At 48.0% G+C, this 23,634-nt stretch overlaps 1 protein-coding gene across 1 annotated transcript in view; it reads left to right on the plus strand.

The window, feature by feature from the left end:
• The window catches only part of ryr2a (ryanodine receptor 2a (cardiac)), a 104,039-nt gene that overhangs the window by 33,115 nt on the left and 47,290 nt on the right, over positions 1-23,634 (plus strand). The window contains exons 39-65 of the mRNA XM_069663995.1: positions 4-662; positions 820-1,020; positions 1,167-1,272; positions 1,380-1,523; positions 2,756-2,883; positions 3,317-3,462; positions 3,616-3,730; positions 3,861-3,993; positions 5,571-5,674; positions 6,240-6,375; positions 6,463-6,649; positions 7,251-7,362; positions 7,447-7,567; positions 7,687-7,856; positions 8,632-8,852; positions 10,996-11,086; positions 11,281-11,421; positions 11,662-11,825; positions 12,843-12,921; positions 12,997-13,086; positions 13,512-13,649; positions 13,758-13,832; positions 13,996-14,071; positions 14,321-14,444; positions 18,692-18,807; positions 22,980-23,044; positions 23,554-23,634. The exon at positions 23,554-23,634 is cut by the window's right edge and continues 41 nt beyond it. Coding sequence (XP_069520096.1) covers positions 4-662; positions 820-1,020; positions 1,167-1,272; positions 1,380-1,523; positions 2,756-2,883; positions 3,317-3,462; positions 3,616-3,730; positions 3,861-3,993; positions 5,571-5,674; positions 6,240-6,375; positions 6,463-6,649; positions 7,251-7,362; positions 7,447-7,567; positions 7,687-7,856; positions 8,632-8,852; positions 10,996-11,086; positions 11,281-11,421; positions 11,662-11,825; positions 12,843-12,921; positions 12,997-13,086; positions 13,512-13,649; positions 13,758-13,832; positions 13,996-14,071; positions 14,321-14,444; positions 18,692-18,807; positions 22,980-23,044; positions 23,554-23,634 — 3,923 coding nt within the window. The remainder of the gene's footprint in view (positions 1-3; positions 663-819; positions 1,021-1,166; positions 1,273-1,379; positions 1,524-2,755; positions 2,884-3,316; positions 3,463-3,615; positions 3,731-3,860; positions 3,994-5,570; positions 5,675-6,239; positions 6,376-6,462; positions 6,650-7,250; positions 7,363-7,446; positions 7,568-7,686; positions 7,857-8,631; positions 8,853-10,995; positions 11,087-11,280; positions 11,422-11,661; positions 11,826-12,842; positions 12,922-12,996; positions 13,087-13,511; positions 13,650-13,757; positions 13,833-13,995; positions 14,072-14,320; positions 14,445-18,691; positions 18,808-22,979; positions 23,045-23,553) is intronic.

The following is a 23,634-nucleotide window of genomic DNA, read 5'->3' on the forward strand; positions in this document are numbered from 1 at the left end:
CAGGTCTGCTGCGTGCCGGTTACTACGACCTCCTGATCGACATCCACCTGAGCAGCTACGCCACCGCTCGCCTTATGATGAACAATGAGTACATCGTCCCCATGACGGATGAGACGAAGAGCATCACCCTGTTTCCAGACGAGGAGAAGAAGCACGGCCTGCCTGGCATCGGCCTCAGCACGTCCCTCAGACCCAGAATGCACTTCTCCTCGCCGAGCTTCGTCTGTGGGGGTGGACCGTCGCGTCGTAGCCACAGCAACAATGGGTCAGCGTCAGGAGACTGTTTCCAGTACAGCCCCGAGTTCCCCTTAGACACTCTGAAGGTTAAAACCATCGAGATGCTAACGGAGGCTGTGAGGGAGGGCAGCATGCACGTCAGGGACCCTGTAGGGGGCAGCACTGAGTTCCTCTTTGTCCCCCTCATCAAGCTGTTCTACACCCTGCTCATCATGGGGGTGTTTCAGAACGGAGACCTGAAGAACATCCTGCGGCTTATCGAACCCTCCGTGTTCTCAGAGAAGGGAGAGGAGCAGGAGGAGGGGCACAGGCAGCAGGAGGTGCTGAAGGAGCTGGAAGCTGGAGGAAGAGGAGAGGAGGGAGGGAGGAGCATGCCCAAAGAAGGACTGTTACAGATGAAGCTACCTGAGCCGGTCAAACTACAGGTGACACGTTTGTGCTATGATCAGTGATGTGTTGTTTTACAGACAGGCGCTGGCTTCTGCTTCTCACCACGTGTTCTCAAGATCTGTCAGGGTTACTACTGCCATCCCTGAGCAGGGAGGGGTAAAATAATCTGTGTGTATGTGTGTGTGTGTGTAGATGTGCCACGTGCTGCAGTACCTGTGTGACTGTCAGGTGCGTCATCGGATCGAGGCGGTGGTGGCTTTCTCTGATGACTTCGTGGCTTGTCTCCAAGACAACCAGCGCTTCCGTTACAACGAGGTGATGCTAGCTCTCAACATGTCTGCTGCTCTAACCGCCCGCAAGACCAAGGAGTTCAGGTCTCCTCCACAGGAGCAGGTAGGAGCTCACCTGAGGAGGAGGAGCAGACAGTAGAATCATAGTGCAGCTCAAAAGAAGAACATTAATGAACAGGACACCTGTGTGTGCGTGTGTGTGTGTGTGTGTGTGTGTGTGTGTGTGCATGCATGCGTGTGTGTGCACAGATCAACATGCTGCTGAACTTTAAGGATGAGAAGCAGGAGTGTCCGTGTCCCGAGTACATCAGAGAGCAGCTGCTGGACTTCCACGAGGACCTGATGAGACACTGTGGTACACCTCACAGCTGTAGTAACCTGTAGTCACCTGTAGTCATCTGTAGTCATCTGTAGTCACTTGTGCACTGTAGCCTCTGTGTGCTGATGAGTCCATCCTGTCAGGTATAGAGCTGGACGAGGACCGAGCGCTTGACGGAGACAGTGACTTCACCATCAGAGGTCGGCTCATGTCATTGGTGGAGAAAGTGTCGTACCTGAAGAACAAGATGGCCAACCTGCCGGCGGAGAAGAAGGACCGCAAACCCAGTGAGTCATCAAACCTCAGACTGACAGGGAGACCTGCTGAGTAAAGGTTTTATCTGTTGCTACTGCTCATGGTGGATTCATGTTGGGTCTCTCTCTAAATAATAGAGCCCCTTTCCCACTTGTCAAAAACTCACTATCACCCACTAACACCCACTAACACCTGTTCACACCTGCTAACACCCGCTAACACCCACTAACACCTGCTAACACCCACTAACACCCGCTAACACCTGCTAACAGCCACTAACACCTGCTTACAGCCACTAACACCTGCTCACACCTGCTAACACCCACTAACACCTGCTAACACCCACCAACACCCACTATCACCCACTAACAGCCACTAACACCTGCTAAACCCTGCGAACAGCCACTAACACCTGCAAACACCCACTAACACCTGCTAACACCCACTAATACCCGCTAACACCTGCGAACACCTGCTAACACCCACTAACACCTGCTAACACCCGCTTACACCTGTGAACGCCTGCTAACACCCACAAACACCTGCTAACACCTGCTCTCACCCACTAACACCTGCTAACACCTGCGAACACCTGCTAACACCCACTAACACCTGCTTACACCCACAAACACCCGCTAACACCCACTAACACCTGCTAACACCCACTAAAACCTGCTAACACCCACTAAAACCTGCTAACACCCGCGAACACCCACTAACACCTGCTAACACCCACTAACACCTGCTAACACCTGCTAACACCTGCTAACACCCACTAACACCTGCTAACACCCACCAACACCCACTATCACCCACTAACACCTGCTAACACCTGGCTTTTTTGCTTAGGAAAGGTTACGCTTTCAGACTCCTTGTCATCTCCGCCCCCTTTCCGGCGCGATGCTATGCTCTGTTGGTAACTTCTGCGACTCCTTGTCATGTCACCAACAAATCCCGCCCGTCTCCGTCTGAGCAGCGCCCAAACATCGTTCAATTTGTCGATGCTGATTTTAATAAACAGACTGGAAGAGTAATAAGTACAATAAAGACCTAAGACGATCGGCATCTATCAACGGGTCTTCCCGGATCTGAAAAACCCGCGTCAACGCGTTAATTTTGGTGGGAAAGGGGTGAAAGAGTACGGTTTAGACCTGCTCTGTCTGTAAAGTGTCTTCAGATAACTTTGGTTATGACTTGGCGCTATACAAATAAAATTTGAGTGATTGATTGATATATAGTGTTTTGATCAATTGTGTATCCTCAGGTACGTTGCAGCAGCTGATCTCTAACACTATGGTCCGCTGGGCTCAGGAGTCGGTAATCGAGGATCCAGATCTGGTCAGAGCCATGTTTGTGCTGCTGCACCGCCAGTACGACGGCATCGGAGGACAGGTCCGCCTCAGTCTATGTGTCTCCTTGTTTTTATACAGACATCATGTACGGTTAAATACTACGTATGTCACACATGCAGTAACTCTGTTCATGGTTAGGGTGCATAAATCTGCAACAGCTGTGAGATACTGGTGTCCCCTCCCTCCATGTTTGTAGTCTCTGCACACAAAATAAATCAGTGTCTGAGAATCAGCCTCATTGTGGCTTTAAACACAATCACACTGCACTACAATCAGATTATAAAACACCTATAAATCAACCATAAAAATAAACATACAAGAACAAAAGATTCAAATCATTAAGACAAAGAAAAGTTTTTATGACTGCATCAGAAAATAAACCGTCTCAGACAGACAGGAGGCGTTACTCGGGAACTATTGTGAACATGTTTAACAGAACAGAATATGAATGTTTTGTGTGTGTGTGTGATCAGGTCCAGGCTCTCCCAAAGACCTACACCATAAACTCTGTCTCCATCGAGGACACCATCACCCTGCTGGCTGCTCTGGGACAGATCAGGTCTCTGCTCAGCGTCCGCATGGGCCGAGAGGAGGAGAAGCTGATGATCCGGGGGCTGGGGTGAGGACACACACCTGTCAGAGTCTTTATTTACACATCACCTGTTTGTCACTAAGTCTGCAGCTGCATCAGCAACATCTACCTGTGCATCTACGAGCACCTGTGTCCAACATGTCCATCTGACCTGGATACACCTGTCCTCTGTCCCCGCAGTGACATCATGAACAACAAGGTGTTCTACCAGCACCCCAACCTGATGAGAGCTCTGGGGATGCATGAGACGGTGATGGAGGTGATGGTGAACGTGCTCAGCGGAGGAGACTCGAAGGTGAGACAGGTGTTCAGACTGAAGATAAGTCACATGGTCTTTAATCCAGCTGGGATGACACGTGCACTGTTAAAGAGATAATCAGCGTGTGCTTGTGTGTGTGTGTGTGTGTGTGTCTGTGCGTGTGTAGGAGATCACCTTTCCTAAGATGGTGGCTAACTGCTGTCGCTTCCTGTGTTACTTCTGTCGGATCAGCCGTCAGAACCAGAAGGCCATGTTTGATCACCTGAGCTACCTGCTGGAGAACAGCAGCGTGGGCCTCGGTGAGTATGAGGCCGCACACCTGGAGCTCTCACCTGGTGCTCTCACCTGGTGCTCTCACCTGGTGCTCTCACCTAGAGCTCTCAGTTGTCTGCTACTGTTTAATGCACTGATCATGTTCAGGACCAGTTTGTGTGTGGGTGTTCACCCTCTGACCTCCTCCACCCTCTGACCTCCTCCTCCTTCACCTTCTGAACTCCTCCATCCTCTGACCTCCTCCTTCTCCACCTTCGGACCTCCTCCTTCTCCACCCTCTGACCTACTCCACCCTTGACCTCCTCCATGCTCTGACCCCCTTCTCTACCCTCTGGCCTCCTCCTTCTCTGACCTCTGACCTCTGACCTCCTCCTCCTCCTTCTCTGACCTCTGACCTCCTCCACCCTCTGACCTCCTCCTCCTTCACCCTCTGAACTCTTCCACCCTCTGACCTCCTCCTTCTCCACCGTCTGAAATCATCCACCCTCTGACCTACTCCACCCTTGACCTCCTCCACGCTCTGACCCCCTTCTCTACCCTCTGGCCTCCTCCTTCTCTGACCTCTGACCTCTGACCTCCTCCTCCTCCTTCTCTGACCTCTGACCTCTGACCTCCTCCACCCTCTGACCTCCTCCTCCTTCACCCTCTGAACTCTTCCACCCTCTGACCTCCTCCTTCTCCACCGTCTGAAATCATCCACCCTCTGATCTCCTCCACCCTTTAACCTCCTCCTTTTCCACCCTCTGACCTCCTCCTCCAACACCCTTTGACCTCATCCACCCTTTAACCTCCTCCTTTTCACCCTCTGACCTCCTCCTCCTCCACCCTTTAACCTCCTCCACCCTCGACCTCCTCCTCCTTCACCCTATGAACTCCTCCACCCTCTGACCACCTCCGCCCTTTAACATCCTCCTTTTCCACCCTCGACCTCCACCACCCTCTGAACTCCTTCACCCTCTGACCTCCTCCACCCTCTGAACTCCTTCACCCTCTTACCTCCTCCACCCTTTAACCTCCTCCTCCACCACCCTCTGAACTCCTTCACCCTCTGACCTCCTCCACCCTCTGACCTCGTGCTTGCTGCTGGGGCTCAGGCTCTGTGGATGTTCATGTGTGTTCTTCATGTTCTCACAGACTCATGAGCTGTTGAGTCGATCGTTGTTCAGATCAATGACTGTATATAAAGATGGATGACGCGTCTCCATCTGCTCTCATTGTACCAAACTGAAGCCAAAACACCCCCCCGATAGGTGCTGCCATCTCGCGATGGTGACGTCATGTGGAGCCAGAGTGCAGTAGAGATCAGGGGGTGGCACCGCCTTAGCCATTTCCTCGAACCAAAACACACACTTAACTTACCGATAAAAACGTCAAGGATCCGTCACGCCGGCGTGTTTAACAGCTTTATGACCTAGGTCATGACCTGCCAGTCAGCAGGGGGCGATAGAGAGGGTTTGGACTCACTTTAAGCTGTCATGTCGGCCATCTTTTTATACAGTCTGTGGTTCAGAACAGTTGCAGCTCTTTACTTTAACTGCTGCTACACTCTCTGAATTTAATCTACATTAATTATTCCCCCTCTCTCCTCTCTTCTCCTCCTCAGCGTCTCCCTCCATGCGAGGCTCCACCCCTCTGGATGTGGCTGCAGCATCAGTGATGGATAATAATGAGCTGGCTCTGGCTTTAAGAGAGCCGGACCTGGAGAAGGTACACACACAGACACACACACACACACACGCACAGACACACACACACACACACACACACAGACACACACACACACACACGCACACACACACACACACACACACACGCACAGACACACACACACACACACACACACACACACAGACACACACACACACACACACACGCACGCACACACACACACACACAGACACAGACACACACATACACACACACACGCACGCACACACACACACACACGCACACACACACACACACACACACACATAGACACACACACACGCATGCACACACCAACAGACATAGACACACACACACGCACACACACACACACACACACACACACATGCATGCACACGCACGCATGCACACACACATAAATAATGAGTAACTGTAGATCAGTGAGCTCACTGTTCATGTGCAGAACGTGGCGATCAGGTCGTGTGTTTACCCTCAGCAGGTGTGTCAGACAAACACAGTGTACTGATGAACGTGTCACACATTCAGAAGTATACACTGTGTGAAACCCTGTGTTCAGTATAAACATGTCTGTGTACCTGTGCAGGTGGTGCAGTACCTGGCAGGCTGTGGGCTTCAGAGCTGTGTGATGCTGGTGCACAAAGGTTACCCTGACATCGGCTGGAACCCCGTGGAGGGAGAACGCTACCTGGACTTCCTGCGATTTGCCGTCTTCTGCAACGGTGAAACTTTAACTGTTCAAACATCTGTGTTATACTGCAGGTAAAGCTGTCACCTGTGTTTGAACACCTGAGATCCTCTGTGAACAGGTGAGAGCGTGGAGGAGAACGCAAACGTGGTGGTGAGGCTGCTGATTCGTCGACCTGAGTGCTTTGGCCCCGCCCTCCGAGGTGAAGGTGGAGACGGGCTGTTGGCAGCGATGGAGGAGGCCATCAGGATCTCTCAGGACCTGAGCAGAGACGGACCGTCGCCCACGTCCGATAGCAGCAAGACGCTGTGAGACATCCTCATTATTATCATCCTCTTCATCATCCTCTTTATCCTCATCCTCTTCATCATCCTCTTTATCCTCATCCTCTTCATCTTCCTCTTTATCCTCATCTTCTTCATCATCCTCTTTATCCTCATCCTCTTCATCTTCCTCATTATATCATCCTCTTCATCTTCCTCTTTATCCTCATCCTCTTCATCTTCCTCATTCTCCTCATCCTCTTCATCATCCTCTTTATCCTCATCCTCATCCTCATTATTATCATCCTCTTTATCCTCATTATCTTCATCATCCTCATTATTATCATCCTCTTCATCATCCTCTTTATCCTCATCCTCTTCATCTTCCTCATTATCATCGTCCTCTTTATCCTCATCCTCTTCATCTTCCTCATGATCATTATCCTCTTTATCCTCATCCCTTCATCATCCTCATTATCTATATCCTCTTCATCATTCTGTTCATCCTGTGATGTTATGACATGATGAGACAAATGTTCTGTTTTTACAGTTAAACTGTTTTTCTTATTTTTATATTCAGACTTTTATTCTACTATTTATCTGCTCTGAACTGGAACTGTGTGTGTGTGTGTGTGTGTGTGTGTAGCAGTGACATGACCGATGAAGAGGAGGATGACACCATCCACATGGGAAACGCCATCATGACCTTCTACGCTGCTCTCATCGACCTGCTGGGCCGCTGCGCTCCAGAGATGCATGTGAGGGACAGACACACACACACACACACACACACACACACACACACACACACACTCGCAGTAACCTCCTCCTCTCTGTCTCAGCTGATCCATGCAGGTAAAGGTGAGGCAATCCGGATCAGAGCCATCCTGAGGTCTCTGATCCCCATCGAGGACCTGGTGGGAGTCATCAGCATCCCCTTCTCCATGCCCAGCCTGGGGAAAGGTCGGCATGACCTCCAGGACCTCAAACAACTTAGATATATACAATATATACAAATATAAACACTGAAGTGTGTGTGTGTGTGTGTGTGTGTGTGTGTGTGTGTGTGTGTGTGTGTGTAGACGGTCATGTGGTGGAGCCGGACATGTCGGCTGGTTTCTGTCCGGACCATAAAGCAGCCATGGTTCTGTTCTTGGATCGGGTCTACGGCATCGAGGACCAGAACTTCCTGCTCCACCTGCTGGAGGTCGGATTCTTACCTGACCTGAGAGCGGCTGCCTCTCTGGACACGGTGAGAGAGAGAGAGAGAGCGTGTGTGTGTGTGTGTGTGTGTGTGTGTTCCCAAGATCTGAACCCATCATCTGTCCTCTGACGGTTATATTTCCTCTGGGAGTGACAACCATCCTTTCAGGCTTCAGGCGTATCCAGCGGTTAGAAATAAAGGACTTCTTGTTCCGTGCGCTGCATTGTTTACAGTCCCACTAGAAACACGAGAAGTGAAGATGGGGCTGGCGTAGAGAGACGATAAAATTTTTATGCAGAGTCTGTGAACAGAGGTTAGTGTGTCAGGAGCGAGCTGGTGAGCACAGAGCAGCTTTCAGCAGCTAAAGAGACAGGTGACATGTAGAGAAGGTTTCAGTGTTTGGACCGCCTGAGCCTGTGCAGGACTGATAATGTATTGATCGCCTATGTACCAGAACCAACAGAAAACTTAAACTGGTAAGTTGACAAAAATTGTGAACGTTCACCACGGAGGATGCTGACAAACTCCAACTAGTGTTTGCCGTGTTGTGTTTGCTCATATTGTCGGGCAGCTTCTCAGGAGACTTGTAGTCTTTGTAACAGAAACACACCTCGCTGCTCTTTAACGGTCGATGACAGTGACCCTCTGATTGTAAGAGATGTTCAGATGTCAAAGAGCCAATCAGGAACAGGGTGTTGATGCAAGAAAGATTACTAAGGACTTGTACCCAGGGCATCAGATTCCCTGTTCTGACCTGATCACCCACTAACATGTAGTCCTTCTTGTCTCCCTGTCTCCTCCTGTCTCTCTATCTGTATCTCAGGTTGCCCTCAGTGCCACAGACATGGCTCTGGCCCTGAACAGGTATCTGTGTACCGCCGTGCTGCCTCTGCTCACTAAATGTGCTCCTCTGTTCGCGGGGACGGAGCCGTTCGCCTCACTGATTGACTCCCTGCTGCACACCGTGTACCGCCTGTCCAAAGGATGCTGCCTCACCAAGGCCCAGAGGGACGCCATCGAGGAGTGTCTGCTCGCTGTCTGTGGGTAAGACCCTGTAGAGGACTGTCTGTCTGTCTGTGGGTAAGACCCTGAAGAGGACTGTCTGTCTGTCTGTCTGTCTGTCTGTCTGTCTTTGGCTAAGACAACGAGGAGTGTATGCTGGCTGTCTGTGGGTCTCCATAGTCACATGGCGGCCATTTTCCTCTGATGTCACACACATCAGAGGAAAGCTCAGAATCCACATTGTTCCTCCTGTATCTGAGGTTCGATGATCAGCCAAAGCCTCCTTTCAGCACCCTGGAATAAACTTTACTCGGGAGACTAAGATTGTGATACCCCGATGTTTGGAGCACACTCTCTGGTCCCCCTTTTTAGAAATGGAAACCACCACCCCGGTCTGCCATTCCACAGGTACTGTCCCAAACCTCCATGCAACATTGAAGAGCCGTGTCAGCCAAAACAGCCCAACAATGTCCAGCCTTCAGCATCTCATGCACACCCAGTGCCCTGCTACTGAGGTGCCTCAGAAACCATTGCCAAGGATATAGGCAAGTCCTCCCTTAGATCTTCCTCCTCATCAGAGGCGTATCACTGGGTTCAGGATTTCCTCTAAGTGTTCTTTTCACCGCTCAATGATATCTCCAGTCCAGAGCAGCAGTTCTCCTTCCCTGCTAAATACAGCATGAGACAAGCCCTGCTTTCTACTTTATTGAGGTCACAGAAAGTTTGGCTGGCCTCAAGGAGGTTAACGCAACATATTTAATAACTCATTAGCTACTGTTAGACAACAGCTAACGTTAGCATTCAACCAGTTCCAAGATAATACTTATGTTTGCAAGGAAGTAGCTGAAAACTATCATTAGCTGTTGTCTAAATGTAGTTGAGTTACAAGGACAGCTGTAGATCAGTGGTAGAGTCGGTCATCTTTCAATCGAAAGGTTGGTGATTCGATCCCTGGCTGCTGCAGGCTACGTGTCCAAGTGTCCTTGGGCAAGACATTGAACCCCAAATTGCTCCCAAAGACAAAGCTATTGGTATGTGATTGTGTGTGAATTGTTATCAAATGTGTTGTTTTAACCTGAAATGTGGCCTGATATCCCTCCATAACTTCCCTATTTGTTGTTTGCTGATAAATTGAGAAGAATTGAGTAATAACGATTAGTAACCCTTCGATTCCACAGGATACGTCTCCGTCGTGTTCCGTGTGCGCTTCTACCTCGGGAGTCGATCGCGCCCATTCAAGTCAATGATAGTGATTCCACAGCATACGCTGCGGCCCGTCTCTGGGGTGTCCCAGAAGCGTGTCTCCGCTCTGCTCCGCTAAAGATACGCAGCGGGTCTATTTTTGACGGAGGCCGCTTCAAACACGCGTCAAGCTAAACAGAGCAGATCGTTCCAAACAGGAAGTCACAAACGAAAGCATGCAACACAGCATCCGGTCATTGCAAAATAAAACACCATGTTCAGACCGGTACAGACTCCAGTTTTTTTCCGTTTATTTTAAGATCAACAAGCTGAAATCTCGAAAAAAGAACACTTTTAATTAAGTAGTGTACTCCTCCATTGTAGAAGCACAAAAATCACGAAATGATTTCCAAATGAGCAGAAAATCAACCTCAGAGGTCAAACTGAACTGTAGTTTGTGTGTTGCTCTGCTAACATTGATGTTATTGCGTGATTCTCAATTCTTGCGCGATAATCTAGTTCTCCCGCGATCTTGTGATCTCGTGAATCCAGCTGCTTGGGCCAGTGCTCCGCTGTGCTGCGGACCAGACACGCTTCCTGTGGCCGAGGGCTCGCGCCGTTGACGGACCAGAAACACGTCGCAGACAGAACGCACCGGAGACGGACCTGTGGGTTTATATGACTGACAAGTGGAGATCCTGCAGAGCGTCTGTGGGTATGACTGCAGACTGACCGAACCCACAGTGTACAGGGGGAATCCGATCAGATCACATCCTGACAAGTGGTGGTGATTTGGTTTCTGAACACTTCATAAGCTTCCATGTATAACCAGCTGCAGATTGGTGCAGCTGAAAGGCTCCATGTATAACCAGCTGCAGAATGGTGCAGCTGAAGTGTTAGGGAAGGTGGGAGGTAAAGATTGTTGTCCTCGGCTTGTCTGAGATCTGATCTGCTGTTTGTCAGGCTGCCTCTGACTGATGTTCATAATGTTGTTAATGTGCAGGAAGCTGAGACCATCCATGATGCAGCACCTGCTGAGGAGGCTGGTGTTTGACGTCCCGCTGCTCAATGAACACACCAAGATGCCTTTAAAGGTAGGAACACGTTCTAAAGTTCTAAAGTGTCTGTTAGATGGTTTATGAAGGAATGTTTGAAGTTAAGTGCTGCAACGGTCAGATTGTACATTCTGACTGTGCCTCAGCTCGGATTTCAGACATACATGAAGCATGAAAGCTGCTCCTTAAAGCATCATCGGGTGGTTGATAATTGCCCTCCTGCCTGTCTCCAGCTGCTGACCAATCACTATGAGCGTTGTTGGAAGTATTACTGTCTGGCTGGAGGCTGGGGGAACTTTGGAGCAGCTTCAGATGAAGAGCTGCATCTCTCCAGGAAACTCTTCTGGGGGATCTTTGATGCTCTGTCACACAAGGTGAGGCTGCAGCGTACCTCTGCTTTTACACTATAATATATGGGTTAGATGGTGAATGTAATATGTGAATGTATAACGAGAGGTTTTATTATTTTGTGTCGCACTTCCATAAACTAAGGATGCACAGGTGACAGATTTATTAAAGGTTTATCAGAGTTATCATCACCTTTAGTCTGCAGTGATTACAGCTCCAAAGACTCTGAACCCTACTTTGATCAGCGCGGTGTCTCCGTGTTTCAGCGGTACGATCAGGAGCTGTTTAAGCTGGCTCTGCCGTGTCTCAGCGCCGTGGCTGGAGCTCTTCCTCCAGACTACATGGAGTCCAACTACATGGCCATGATGGAGAAACAGTCGTCCATGGACTCAGAGGGAAACTTCACCCCACAGCCTGCAGATACTGCCAAGTATGCTACTGCTTTATATACTCTTTATTTAATAGGGGAGACCGGGGCATCTTGTCACACGGGCAAGTTGTCACATTGTTAAAATTTTCACCATAAGAGGGCGCTACTTAAAAGTTGAATACTAGTTTTGTGCATCTACTTGATCTGATGTCATATCCTGTCTGTGACTGTCACACTGTTCACTGAGTTGAGGATGGATTTACCATGTCTCACATTCTAAAGTAAATAATTGAAGTTGACATTTTTTGTTATAATCTTCTTCTAGTTAAAAATCCTGACACTTTTTACAAGGTAAAAAAGTATAAAATCATAAAAACATATAATTGATCTAAAAACAAATCTAAAACACAGAAGAACCAAAGAAGGCAGCTATAAAAGGAAAGACTCCAGATGCATCCTCATCCAGTGATGATGAGTGCCTGTGCCTCGTTTGTGTGGAGCCATTTGCAAACAGCCGTCCAACATAGACTTGGGTCGCAGTGCCATGGCCATGTTCCAGGATTGATTTAAGTTCAATGATTAATCAATCTTTTTTTCTGTAGCTGAATTTAATTTTGAGTTTGAAGTAAAAAAAAATAACCCAACAATGAATTGGTTCTTTTTTTATTTGTTGAAAGATCCAGTGTGACATCCTACCCGCTGATGGGGCAAGGTGTCACACTCACTATTTATATGCTTATAACTCTGTACTGAAATAAGATATGAAAATGAAATGAATACATAATATATGCCTGAGACTTTGTTCTTTCATTTGGTATGCAGTTTTTAACACGATGATGTATTGATCCCAAGATATATAAAAGAATATGAAAAGTGTGACAAGATGCCCCGGTCTCCCCTACATTTATACAGTCCACAGATACTGCCACAGGAAGCTGTTTGTCTCATGTTATCTCATGTCTATTAGATAAAGTGTTTTTTAGATTCACAGATGTATTACAGATGTTTCTCAGAGGATTGTCTCAGCTCTGATTTCAGGCTGACAGCAGCTGTTTGTGTCCTCTGTGTGTCCATCAGTGTTTCTGTCCCTGAGAAGCTGGACTACTTCATCACCAGATACGCAGAGCACATGCATGAGAAGTGGAGTATAGAGAAGGTAAGGGGCCGGTTTGTGTCTCAGTATTTACTTCATTAAGGAAGACGTGTGATTATCTTAACGTCTATGTTCCAGTTTTCCAGCGGCTGGTCGTTTGGGGAGCAGATGTGTGAGATCTCCAAGAGTCACCCGTTACTGAAACCCTACAAAGGCCTGTCTGAGAAGGTACATCTGAGTCTGACTTCATGTTTACCTGTTCAGGTGTTTAACTGCACAGTCAGGGTGCGACTGGAGTTTTATTGATACCTGTTTCATGAACCACAGTGGGCCCATATGGACTGTGAAGCCAGAACTGTTTTTTGTACCAGGCTGTAAACATGTTTATTTCTGCTGTAAAGTTTAACATGGGGCTCTATGGGGACTGACTCACTGCTGGAGACAGCCTCAAGTGGACACCAGAGGAACTGCAGGGTTTTTAGTTGACTAACTGACACTCACCTGGAACCTGATAAGCTACAGTGTTCCTGGTTTACTGCAGTCATTGTTGGTAAACATCTTTGACAGGTGCGTGTGGTGTTTGTGTGTGTGTGTGTGTGTGTGTGTGTGTGCGCGCGCGCATGTGCCTGTGTGTGTGTGTGTGTGTGTCTCAGGATAAGGAGGCGTACTGTCTGCCTGTCAGAGAGTCTCTGAAGACGATGCTGTCGTGGGGCTGGAGCATCGACAGGATCAGAGAGGGAGACCCTGCTAACCTGCACAACAAGTCCAGGAGGATCTCACAGGCCAGCCAGGTACACACACACACACACACACACACACACACACACACACACCTACAGGTTATACATTATGTTAGATGTAAAACCTGACATGAGTATATACGGTGTGTGTCTCAGCAGTCCTTTGAAGGAGCTCCAGCCTTCAGCCCCAGACCGATCGACATGAGCAACGTCACACTGTCCAGAGACATGCAGGTGAGTCCCTGCACATTAATATAACACTACTGACAGTGTGCGACTAAGCTTCACTGTGAACACACCTGTAACAACATGTACCGTTTAACAGTGGACAAGTATTAACATATAAACAGTAGAGAATAATGCTGATGAACTGAAGTGTAACCCTGTGTTGGTTCAGTCGATGGCAGAGCTGCTGGCAGAGAATTATCACAACATCTGGGCCAGGAAGAAGAAAAGTGAGCTGGAGGCTAAAGGTAACACAACTCGTCCACACACTGTTTCTGTGACTGTCCTCACCACCTGCTTTGTGTTGTAAAATACAAACAAATGACGGTCTGAATGTGACCTGTGAGAGTGGATCCTACAAACCCAGACAAAGTAATACAAACTGATCTAAACTGTGTGTTGGAACCTGATGTAGATGTATTCATGCTTCTGTAACGAGGTGATCAATCAGCCCAGTGTGTCATCCTGCTGTGATGTTGTGTCTCTGCTGTCTGCAGGAGGAGGAAACCATCCTCTGCTGGTTCCCTACGACACTCTGACCGCCAAAGAGAAATCCAGAGACAGAGAGAGAGCTCAGGACATCCTCAAGTTCCTACAGATCAATGGATACACCGTGTCCAGGTAGGATAAAACAACATGACAGCTGGAAACGAGGACTGTTCAGATGAACTCTCCGTACTGAATGCATTGAAATGAATCTCATATGAATTAGGTTAAACCTGCTGGATGTGTCCTGTGTGTTTATGTCTCAGAGGCCCTTTCACACATGCACCGCTGACTGTTTACAGAAAATTTCAAGACAGTCTGCCCCTGAAATTTTCCAGAGGTGTCCTCACAGCGGGAGATTTTCCCTGTCAGACAGGGCGGGTGTGGGGCGCCTCATGAAGCAGTGCGGTATGGTCTCTGCAACTGGCAAACAATCCCAAATCTCTCCATCTCCAGCGTTTCCCACACATAGACTGTCCCTGTGCAGGCCGCTCAGGTGTGTTAGCAGTCTCACTAGTTCTGTCACATTTCTTATTTAATCTGTCCAAGATCGTCATCCACGATTGATTTATGAATGATCATCCTCCCCTCACGCTCTGCCCACCCTTACCTGTGGCGAGCAGCTTCCCCAACATGCTCATCAGAGAAACACTCAAACACACACACACACACACACACACACACACACACATGCGCACACATTCAGAGAGAGAGGACTTCTTCACTCACAACGTCTTTACCAACGAGCCTCCTTCATGCGTGGCTTGAGTTGTGTTTTTGTGTGACTTTGTGAAACGACTTTGTGAAACGTGCAGCTCATGATGAATGTAAACAGAGCACACACATGTAGGGAGAGAGACGCAGAAAGCTGCTGTGTGCAGGTGAGTGGGGAGAAATAACTGAGGAGAAGCAAGGTGAGCAGATCAACATACGGTGGAGAACAATGAAGCAGACCTCTTTGCTGTCGTCTTCTAAATGATCCTTTTTCTTTAACCTCAGTTACCTTTAACTTCCTGTTATGTGTCGCTCTTCTGTGTTCACACCTGTCACACGATTCAAACATCAATGGTGAATGGTCCTGAGTATTACCTGCAGCGCTCACACATCGGCTCACCACGACTTCTTGAGGACATTTTACCAAGAAAATGTCTGCAGGAAGTCGGGGTTCACACATGCAGCCCACCCAGACACTGTGTGAAAGAGTGTGTGTGTGTTATGTTCCAGAGTGTGTGTTACGTTTCAGTTTGTGTTATGTTTTAGTGTGTGTGTTACGTTTCAGTTTGTGTTATGTTTCAGTATGTGTGTGTGTGTGTTATGTTTCAGTGTGTGTGTTTGTGTGTGTGTGTGTGTTATGTTTCAGTGTGTGTGTTATGTTTCAGAGTGTGTGTTATGTTCCAGAGTGTGTGTTATGTTCAAGAGTGTGTGTTTGTGTGTGTTATGTTTCAGTGTGTGTTATGTTTCAGAGTGTGTTATGTTTCACTGTGTGTGTGTCTTATGTTTCAGTGTGTGTTATGTTTCAGAGTGTGTTATGTTTCACTGTGTGTTATGTTCCAGAGTGTGTGTTATGTTTCAGTGTGTGTGTGTCTTATGTTTCAGTGTGTGTTATGTTTCAGTGTGTGTTATGTTTCAGAGTGTGTGTTATGTTTCAGAGTGTGTTATGTTTCACAGTGTGTTATGTTCCAGAGTGTGTGTTATGTTCAAGAGTGTGTGTTATGTTTCAGTGTGTGTTTGTGTGTGTTATGTTTCAGTGTGTGTTATGTTTCAGAGTGTGTTATGTTTCACTGTGTGTTATGTTCCAGAGTGTGTGTTATGTTTCTGTCACGGTTTCAGTTGAACAAAAAAGGTGAGGACCCAGATGCAGACTGAAATAATGGATTTAATAAACAAAAGGCAAAAATGCAAAAACAAAATCTAGGGGGTAAGCGCAAAAACAAGAGCTAGGGGTAAACAGTTCGAGACTTCAGGCATACAGCCTGGAGGGTCAGAGTCCAAACAAATGCCTTCAGGAGGGCGGCCGGGGGGCCGACCAGGCGAGCGAAGCAGATCAGGAGGGCGGCCAGGGGGCCGACCAGGCGAGCAAAGCAGATCAGGAGGACGGCCTGGAGGCTGACCAGGGGAGCGAAGCAGATCAGGAGGACGGCCGGGGGGGCGACCAGGCAGGCGGAGCCTCTCCGGAGGACGGGCAGGGGGCCGAGCAGGCCGGCGGAGCCTCTCCGGAGGACGGGCAGGGGGCCGAGCAGGCCGGCGGAGCCTCTCCGGAGGATGGGCAGGGGGCCGAGCAGGCCGGCGGAGCCTCTCCAGAAGGCAGGCAGGGGTCGGCCGGGCTGCCGACAGGGAACCAGAACCAGGAGCAGGTGTCGGTCGGATCACCAACAGGGAACCAGGAGCAGGTGTCGGCCGGACCACCGATGGAGAACCAGGAGCAGGTGTCGGCTGGACCAACAACGGGGAACCAGATCCAGGTGCAGGCGTCAGCCGGACCGCTGATGGAGAACTTGGAGCAGGTGTCGGCCGGACCGCTGACGGGGAACCAGGATGGGAATCCTCCAGCTGGGCCAGAGGTGGTGTCGGCCGGGAAGCCGACGGAGAGCCAGGATGGGAATCTTCCAGCTGGGCCACAGGGGGTGTCGGCCGGAACGCCGACGGGGATCCAGGATTGGAATCCTCCTGCTGGGCCAGAGGGGGTGTCGGTCGAGACACCGACGGAGAGCCAGGAGGGGAGTCCTCCTGCTGGACCCGGGGTGCAGGGGTCGGCCTGGGAACCGACTGGACCCGGGGTGCAGGGGTCGGCCTGGGAGCCGACTGGACCCGGGGTGCAGGGGTCGGCCTGGGAGCCGACTGGACCCGGGGAGCAGGGGTCGGCCGGGGAGCCGACTGGACCCGGGGAGCAGGGGTCGGCAGGGGAGCCGACTGGACCCGGGGTGCAGGGGTCGGCCTCGGAGCCGACCAGAACACAGGAGCAGGAGTCGGCAGAGACTCCGACCAGGACACAGGAGCAGGAGTCGGCAGAGCCTCCGACCGGAACACAGGGGCAGGAGTCGGCAGGACCTCCGACCGAAACACAGGAGCCAGCAGGACCTCCGACAGGAACACAGGGGCAGGAGTTTCTGGGGAGCTAGGCAGTGGAGGCTCTGGGGCTCTGGGCTGGGGAGAGGGGCGAGGAAAACGAGAGCCACGATGGCCACGTCTTTTCCTGGTGCCTCCACGGGAGCCAGGAAAAATGGCCAAGCGAGTCCCATTCCAAGGAGACTGTTCAAAATCATATTCCCCTCTCATTGCTCTAAAAATGTTCTGAAAATAAGTAATTTTAGCAAAACAATCCAAATCCTCAAAGTCTGCTGGATCCATGTTAGGCCTGTTCATTCTGTCAGGGTTTTGATTTAAACAAAAAGGTTGAGGACCCAGATGCAGACTGAAATAATGGATTTAATAAACAAAAGGCAAAAATGCAAAAACAAAATCTAAAATCCAACAAAAGACAAAAAGGAAAATCAAAAGGCAGAGCAAAAAACTTACAACAAAACCAGGAACAGGGAATCCAAAAGACACGAGGGGTCAGGGGAAGCACAAAGAATATCCAGGGAAAGGTCATGGACATAGACTAACACACGTTGGATGACATAGACTCACGTACGATGGATGACAATGAACAGGCCACAAGACAGGGGAGCACAAAGACTAAATAAACTTAGGAGGTGAGGCTAATCAGACACAGGTGAGACAATCAAGGGGCAGGTGAAAACAATCAGGGCAGGGCACAGAATCAAACAGGCGGGAAAACACACAAAGGCAGGAAGTGGACCAACACGAGAGACAAGGTGACAAAGTAAAACAGGAAATGATCTAACCAAAGAGACACAAGTGAAATACTTAACTAAACAAGACTAAACACCGACAAGAACACAGAATAAACTAAATACAAAACTAAACGATGAAAACTCATGACAAGGGACAAAGTGACAAGGTAAATCAAGAAATAATAACTGAACACCGAAATACAAGACAAAAACATAACTAAACTAGAATGACTCATGACAGTTTCAGTGTGTGTTATGTTTCAGAGTGTGTTATGTTTCACTGCGTGTTGTTTCAGTGTGTGTTATGTTTCAGAGTGTGTTATGTTTCACTGTGTGTTATGTTCCAGAGTGTGTGTTATGTTTCACTGTGTGTTATGTTCCAGAGTGTGTGTTATGTTTCAGTGTGTGTGTGTCTTATGTTTCAGTGTGTGTTATGTTTCAGAGTGTGTTGTGTTTCAGAGTGTGTTATGTTTCAGAGTGTGTTATGTTTCACTGCGTGTTATGTTTCAGTGTGTGTTATGTTTCAGAGTGTGTGTTATGTTTCAATGTGTGTGTTATGTTTCAGAGTGTGTTATTTTGTTTCAGGGGAGTGCAGTCTCAGGAGCTGGACACTCCTGCTATAGAGAAACGTTTCGCCTACACCTTCCTGCAGCAGCTCATCACATACGTAGACCAGGCTCACCAACACATGCTGGAGTTTGGTGAGACTTTTATTCACTCAATAATAAAGTAACTTTATGTAATCAATGTGCATGAAAAGTTTTGTCCGTAAATGAACTCTGAAGGCTGGTAGTGTGATACCAGAAACACAACAAAGTGCAGCTACAGTGAGTACAGCTCATATCAGTGTTCATGTCTCCCAAAACGGACATGAAGTTCCAGCAATATCTCTTGCTTTGTAGACTCTGATGTTAACACCCTGTCTGGGCATAGAGCTGCCTTCCTAGCTCGTCTTGTCGCTGCCAGTCGCAGGCGGTGGCGAGAAGCCCTGCAAAGGAGCTAGGCTGATGCTGTACCTTATCCCCAGCTCTGACAAAGCTAATGGTGGGTTTGGAGTGTGCTGCCTCTTGCTGTACTGACAGTGTCTGCCAAAGATCGTAGGACTTGGTCATGATACTAAAAGTACCACCTTTCTCCCAACACGAGAGCAGCAGCTGAGGATGTGCTCCAGGGTGCTCCTCTTCTAGCACTGTTTGCATGCTGGAGTCTTCCCTGCCACAGATACGCATTTTGTCTTGGCATGGGAGAACATCATAATCAGTTTTATGATGAACTTAATGTGCAGGTGTCCTGAGCATTGTCCATATTACCTTGCGGTGTCCCGCCTTTCCCTTCTTGTCTATATGCCTTCCTTATATATGACAACTATCCTGCTGAAGCGTCCTGCCTCCACTTCTGCCCTCATCCTGAACCAACTTCTGCTTCTCCTTTCCATGGGCTTTGTCATAGCACGGTTTGGGAAATCTACCTAGTCCGGCCTGCCCCACAGCCCCACTGCTCCACTGCTCCACTGCCACAGAGTCCATCAGGATGCTGTGTTGCAGCCAAGCCTCCACTCTGTCCGCTGCCTCCTGGATCTTCTACTTCCTTGCTGTTCTCACAAGGATTCCGACTTTGACTTCTGAGGAACCCAGTACATCTTTACTTTCCTGACTTTGAAGTCCTCTAAAACACAACTAATGGAAAGATGCATTTTGATGGAATGCCCTTCCAGAGCAATCCTGGTTAAAGACTGCGGGAGCCCCAACAACTTGCTAAAGCACTGCGTGGCTTGCCCAGAGTAACATTGCAAGACTCCATGTTGGTATATCCATGCTAAATTTCCCTGGGATTACAGGCATTTCAAATGCTGTGAGCCAGGTTGTCAAGTCGCTCCCGTTCTGTTGGAGTGTGTCTGGTTCCTTTAGGGAGCTGTCAAAGATCTTACCTATGCTCTTGATGTGTTTCTTCTGGGACGGCTGGTGTCTGGATCCCTCCAAGGTTGAAAAAAGATGGTTGGCCACCCTCCCTTTCTTCAGGACCAGAGACCTGGACCTGGCTGGCTTAAACTCACTAGATGAGCCCTTGGGGGAACCACCCACAGCCAGGGACAGATGTGCCCTCATTATAAAGTCATCAATAATAGCTCTTATGGGGGTTTTAATAATATTTTCAGTGCTTTGTTCATGTTCATGTTTTCTTGTTTCAGTGTTTTCATCAAGATTATGTAAAATATATTTAATATGATAAACTACACATGCACACACACTTAATATTGCAAGCACAAATGAACTAAAAAACAGAACACGATCAGCACGGCTGATTGTCTCCCTCACTTTGGTGTGCAATGCATGGGCCAATCTTTTCAAAATCCATCTGAAATTGGATCCCATTGAGTCTGAAATCGAAACAAGGATCATCCAGACATAACTCTTGTACCAGTCGTTGATATTACCCCAGCCATTTCCTGGCACGGTTTATCTCATGCACACAGACTCGTTTTTTTAGGATATAATTTCCAGGTGTAGAGCTACTACGAACACCAGGACATGATTCCTTTCCATTGTTTGTATGTTGTAATATGTCCTTGAATAAAAGCAAATATTACACATACAGAGGAATTCAAAACACACTTAACGGTCACTACCAAGGGAAGAAGAAGTGCTGCCAGACAACTTTTGCAACCTAGCAAGTTAGTGGACACAGGCCTTTGTGTCTCTCCTCCTGGTATGTAATAGTTTCAGATGAGGTTCCAGATGCTCTCTGGAACATGATTGTTCCAGTGCTGTATCAACATGCTTGTGTGGTAAGGATCCATAAGAGTTGGTCTAGCCAGACTGCTGCAAGGTCTCCTCTGCCTTTCTCTTGCATCCCGAATCAGCTCGGACACCACCCCTATGTGCTCAAGGCATCTGGGTACTCCTGGGACTCCTCCTTTATAAACTGAGTTGTCTATATCTGCATTCTCCAAGAGAAAGTCAGTTCATCATTGGGCCACTTCCCTTCCATACTAAGCAGCAATACTATTCGAAACTGCTTGATGATACTTGACTTATCTTCTTTCAGTATACAGACTCCTTCAGCATTTTTCCACATAGCTCTTACAGAGGCGTACAACCAGCCTGGGCAAGTGCTTGTAAACCTAGTAGAGGATTCTACATGGGGACAGAGATGGCACTTACTCATGAGGCCTTGACTGCTTCTGTGACCTTCCTCAGGATGGATCCTCAGTGATGTTAAATTGAGTCACTGGCTCTGTGTCACCGGTTGATCGAATCAGCCAAATTCTCTTTTTTTTATGGTGTCACCGAGGGTGCTACTCAGACAGTTATTGATCTTCTGTACTGATCAACTAAGGTGGCCACCACACCCTTTGTCCCAGCAGGCTCTTGGTGAAAGCAAGCAATTGGTAATGAATGCACAGCACGGCCCTCTCCTTGCCTTTTCTCCGGTACGTCTCAGCCCTTCCTTATGATTCCCTTTGATATATGTATGGTCTATAGGGCAGTTTTCTCCTCCTCCTTCTCAAACTTGTTTCAATGCTTAAACGATTTGAGTTCTAGTCTCAGATGAGATGGCTCAGTACCAGTGCTCATTATGGAAGTGTACATGGTGTTCAATTTCTGGACAGCATTCACCTTCAGTGTTTCCTCCAGGATCTCATCGACATTCTTTTTGAACTGGAACTACTCCTTCAAATTTGTGGCAGGCCACATCACCCATAGTTGTTCCGACTCCTTGCTTTTGGAGGTTCTTTACAATGTGGGGTGGCTACAGTCCAGGCTCCTCCTCTGTCTTTCAGGCTCTGTTGTCAGAACCATAGAAGTTGTTCTTGCAAGTTGCACCATTTGTTCCTCTCTAAAGAAGGTAAATGGTAAATGGTCTGTACTTATATAGCCCTTTTCTAGTCTTTGCGACCACTCAAAGCTGCTTTTACACTACATGTCACATTCACCCATTCACACACACATTCACACACTGATGGCAGAGGCTGCTCACTAAAGTGCCCAATTGTCAATCAAGTCAGTCAATAAGGCCATCTTTGTCTGGTGGATCTTCAGACCTGTAAAGTTCTTGCACACCTTGCAGCAAATACAGACTGCACTACCAGATGTTGTCTCTTAGCTTGTGTTATTACCAGTAGATCAGGCCCATTGGAAAGCTTGTTCCACCTCCCCTCTTAGGCATCTCTGGGGGTATGTTTCAGAACCTTCTCATAGCTCACTTTGGTGCTCCCTCTGAGGAGCTTCAGTTCTGGATGATAGCCCGTGCTGACCCAGTTGTCATCTTTCCGTGTTGTCAGCCATCACCATTCTTTTCATGGCTGTCATCCAGTCTTCTCTGAAGGTCACAGTTCAGAGAGGTGCTAGTTCTGAAGTACATTGTCTGAACCCCTGGAAAAAAGGCACAAGAAAAGAAGTGTTACACTTGGAGTGGGAGTAACTGGTGCTTTTCATAATCTGAAGAACATGTTGGGTTGTTGACTTATTTTACCACAAACTGAAGAGCATTCATGTTTCAGGAAGGAGATTGTGCTTTTAGCTCCACCACCTGCAGATGTCAGATAAGTGTCCCCCTGTAAATCAATCTACAGCTTGTTTTTAGTCAAGGAAAGTTAAAATCATAAATCTCAATGTGACAAATCACAAACTGGCCTTATGGACCTCATCAGCCTGTACAGCTAACAGCTCCTTCGAGCTTAGACCCGGGTTGGAAGAACAAAGCACTTCAAAAAGACGTTAGAGAGATTTTCAGAAGGATTACAGTATTTTCATTTGCAAGACAGAGACTTTAGGTGTAGATGTTAAAGATTAATTTTGACGGTGAAAATGTGATAAAAAAGAAATAAAAGAAATGAAGATGATGTCTGACTGTTCTCTTCCTGTTTGTTCAGATGTTGGAACACGACTGCAAGGAGAGAAGATCCCTCATGAGCAGCAGATTAAGTTCTTTGGGAAGGTCGGAAATCATTATTGTATCACATTCATTCATTCATTCATTCATTCATTCGGTCGGTTGGTCGGTCATTCAATCATTCATTCATTCATTCATTCGGTCGGTTGGTCGGTCATTCATTCATTCATTCATTCATTCAGTCAGTCAGTCAGTCAGTCAGTCAGGTGTTAGCTGTTAGCTAATTGTAGCTGTTGTAGCTGATGTCCAAAAATCAACATTTTAATGAAATAATAATGGCACTTATGTTATAATGATCAATATTTGATTGTCATGATGTGACGATTGACAGCAGTGAAACCCTAGTAGGCAGATGCACACACCTTGTGTGTGTGTCATTAAACCCTCAGGTGTACAGGTACACACAGATAATCACACCTTGTGTGTGTGTCATTAAACCCTCAGGTGTACAGGTACACACAGATAATCACACCTTGTGTGTGTGTCATTAAACCCTCAGGTGTACAGGTACACACAGATAATCACAACTTATGTTTGTGTCATTAAACCCTCAGGTGGTGCTGCCGCTGGTGGATCAGTATTTCAAAAACCACCGGCTCTACTTCCTGTCCACAGCCATCCATCCAATCAGCAGC

Source organism: Semicossyphus pulcher, unplaced genomic scaffold (assembly GCF_022749685.1).
Source record: "Semicossyphus pulcher isolate SPU_LCO1_2020_fin unplaced genomic scaffold, fSemPul1.0.p SCAF_16, whole genome shotgun sequence".
NCBI classification, from domain to species: Eukaryota; Metazoa; Chordata; class Actinopteri; order Labriformes; family Labridae; genus Semicossyphus; species Semicossyphus pulcher.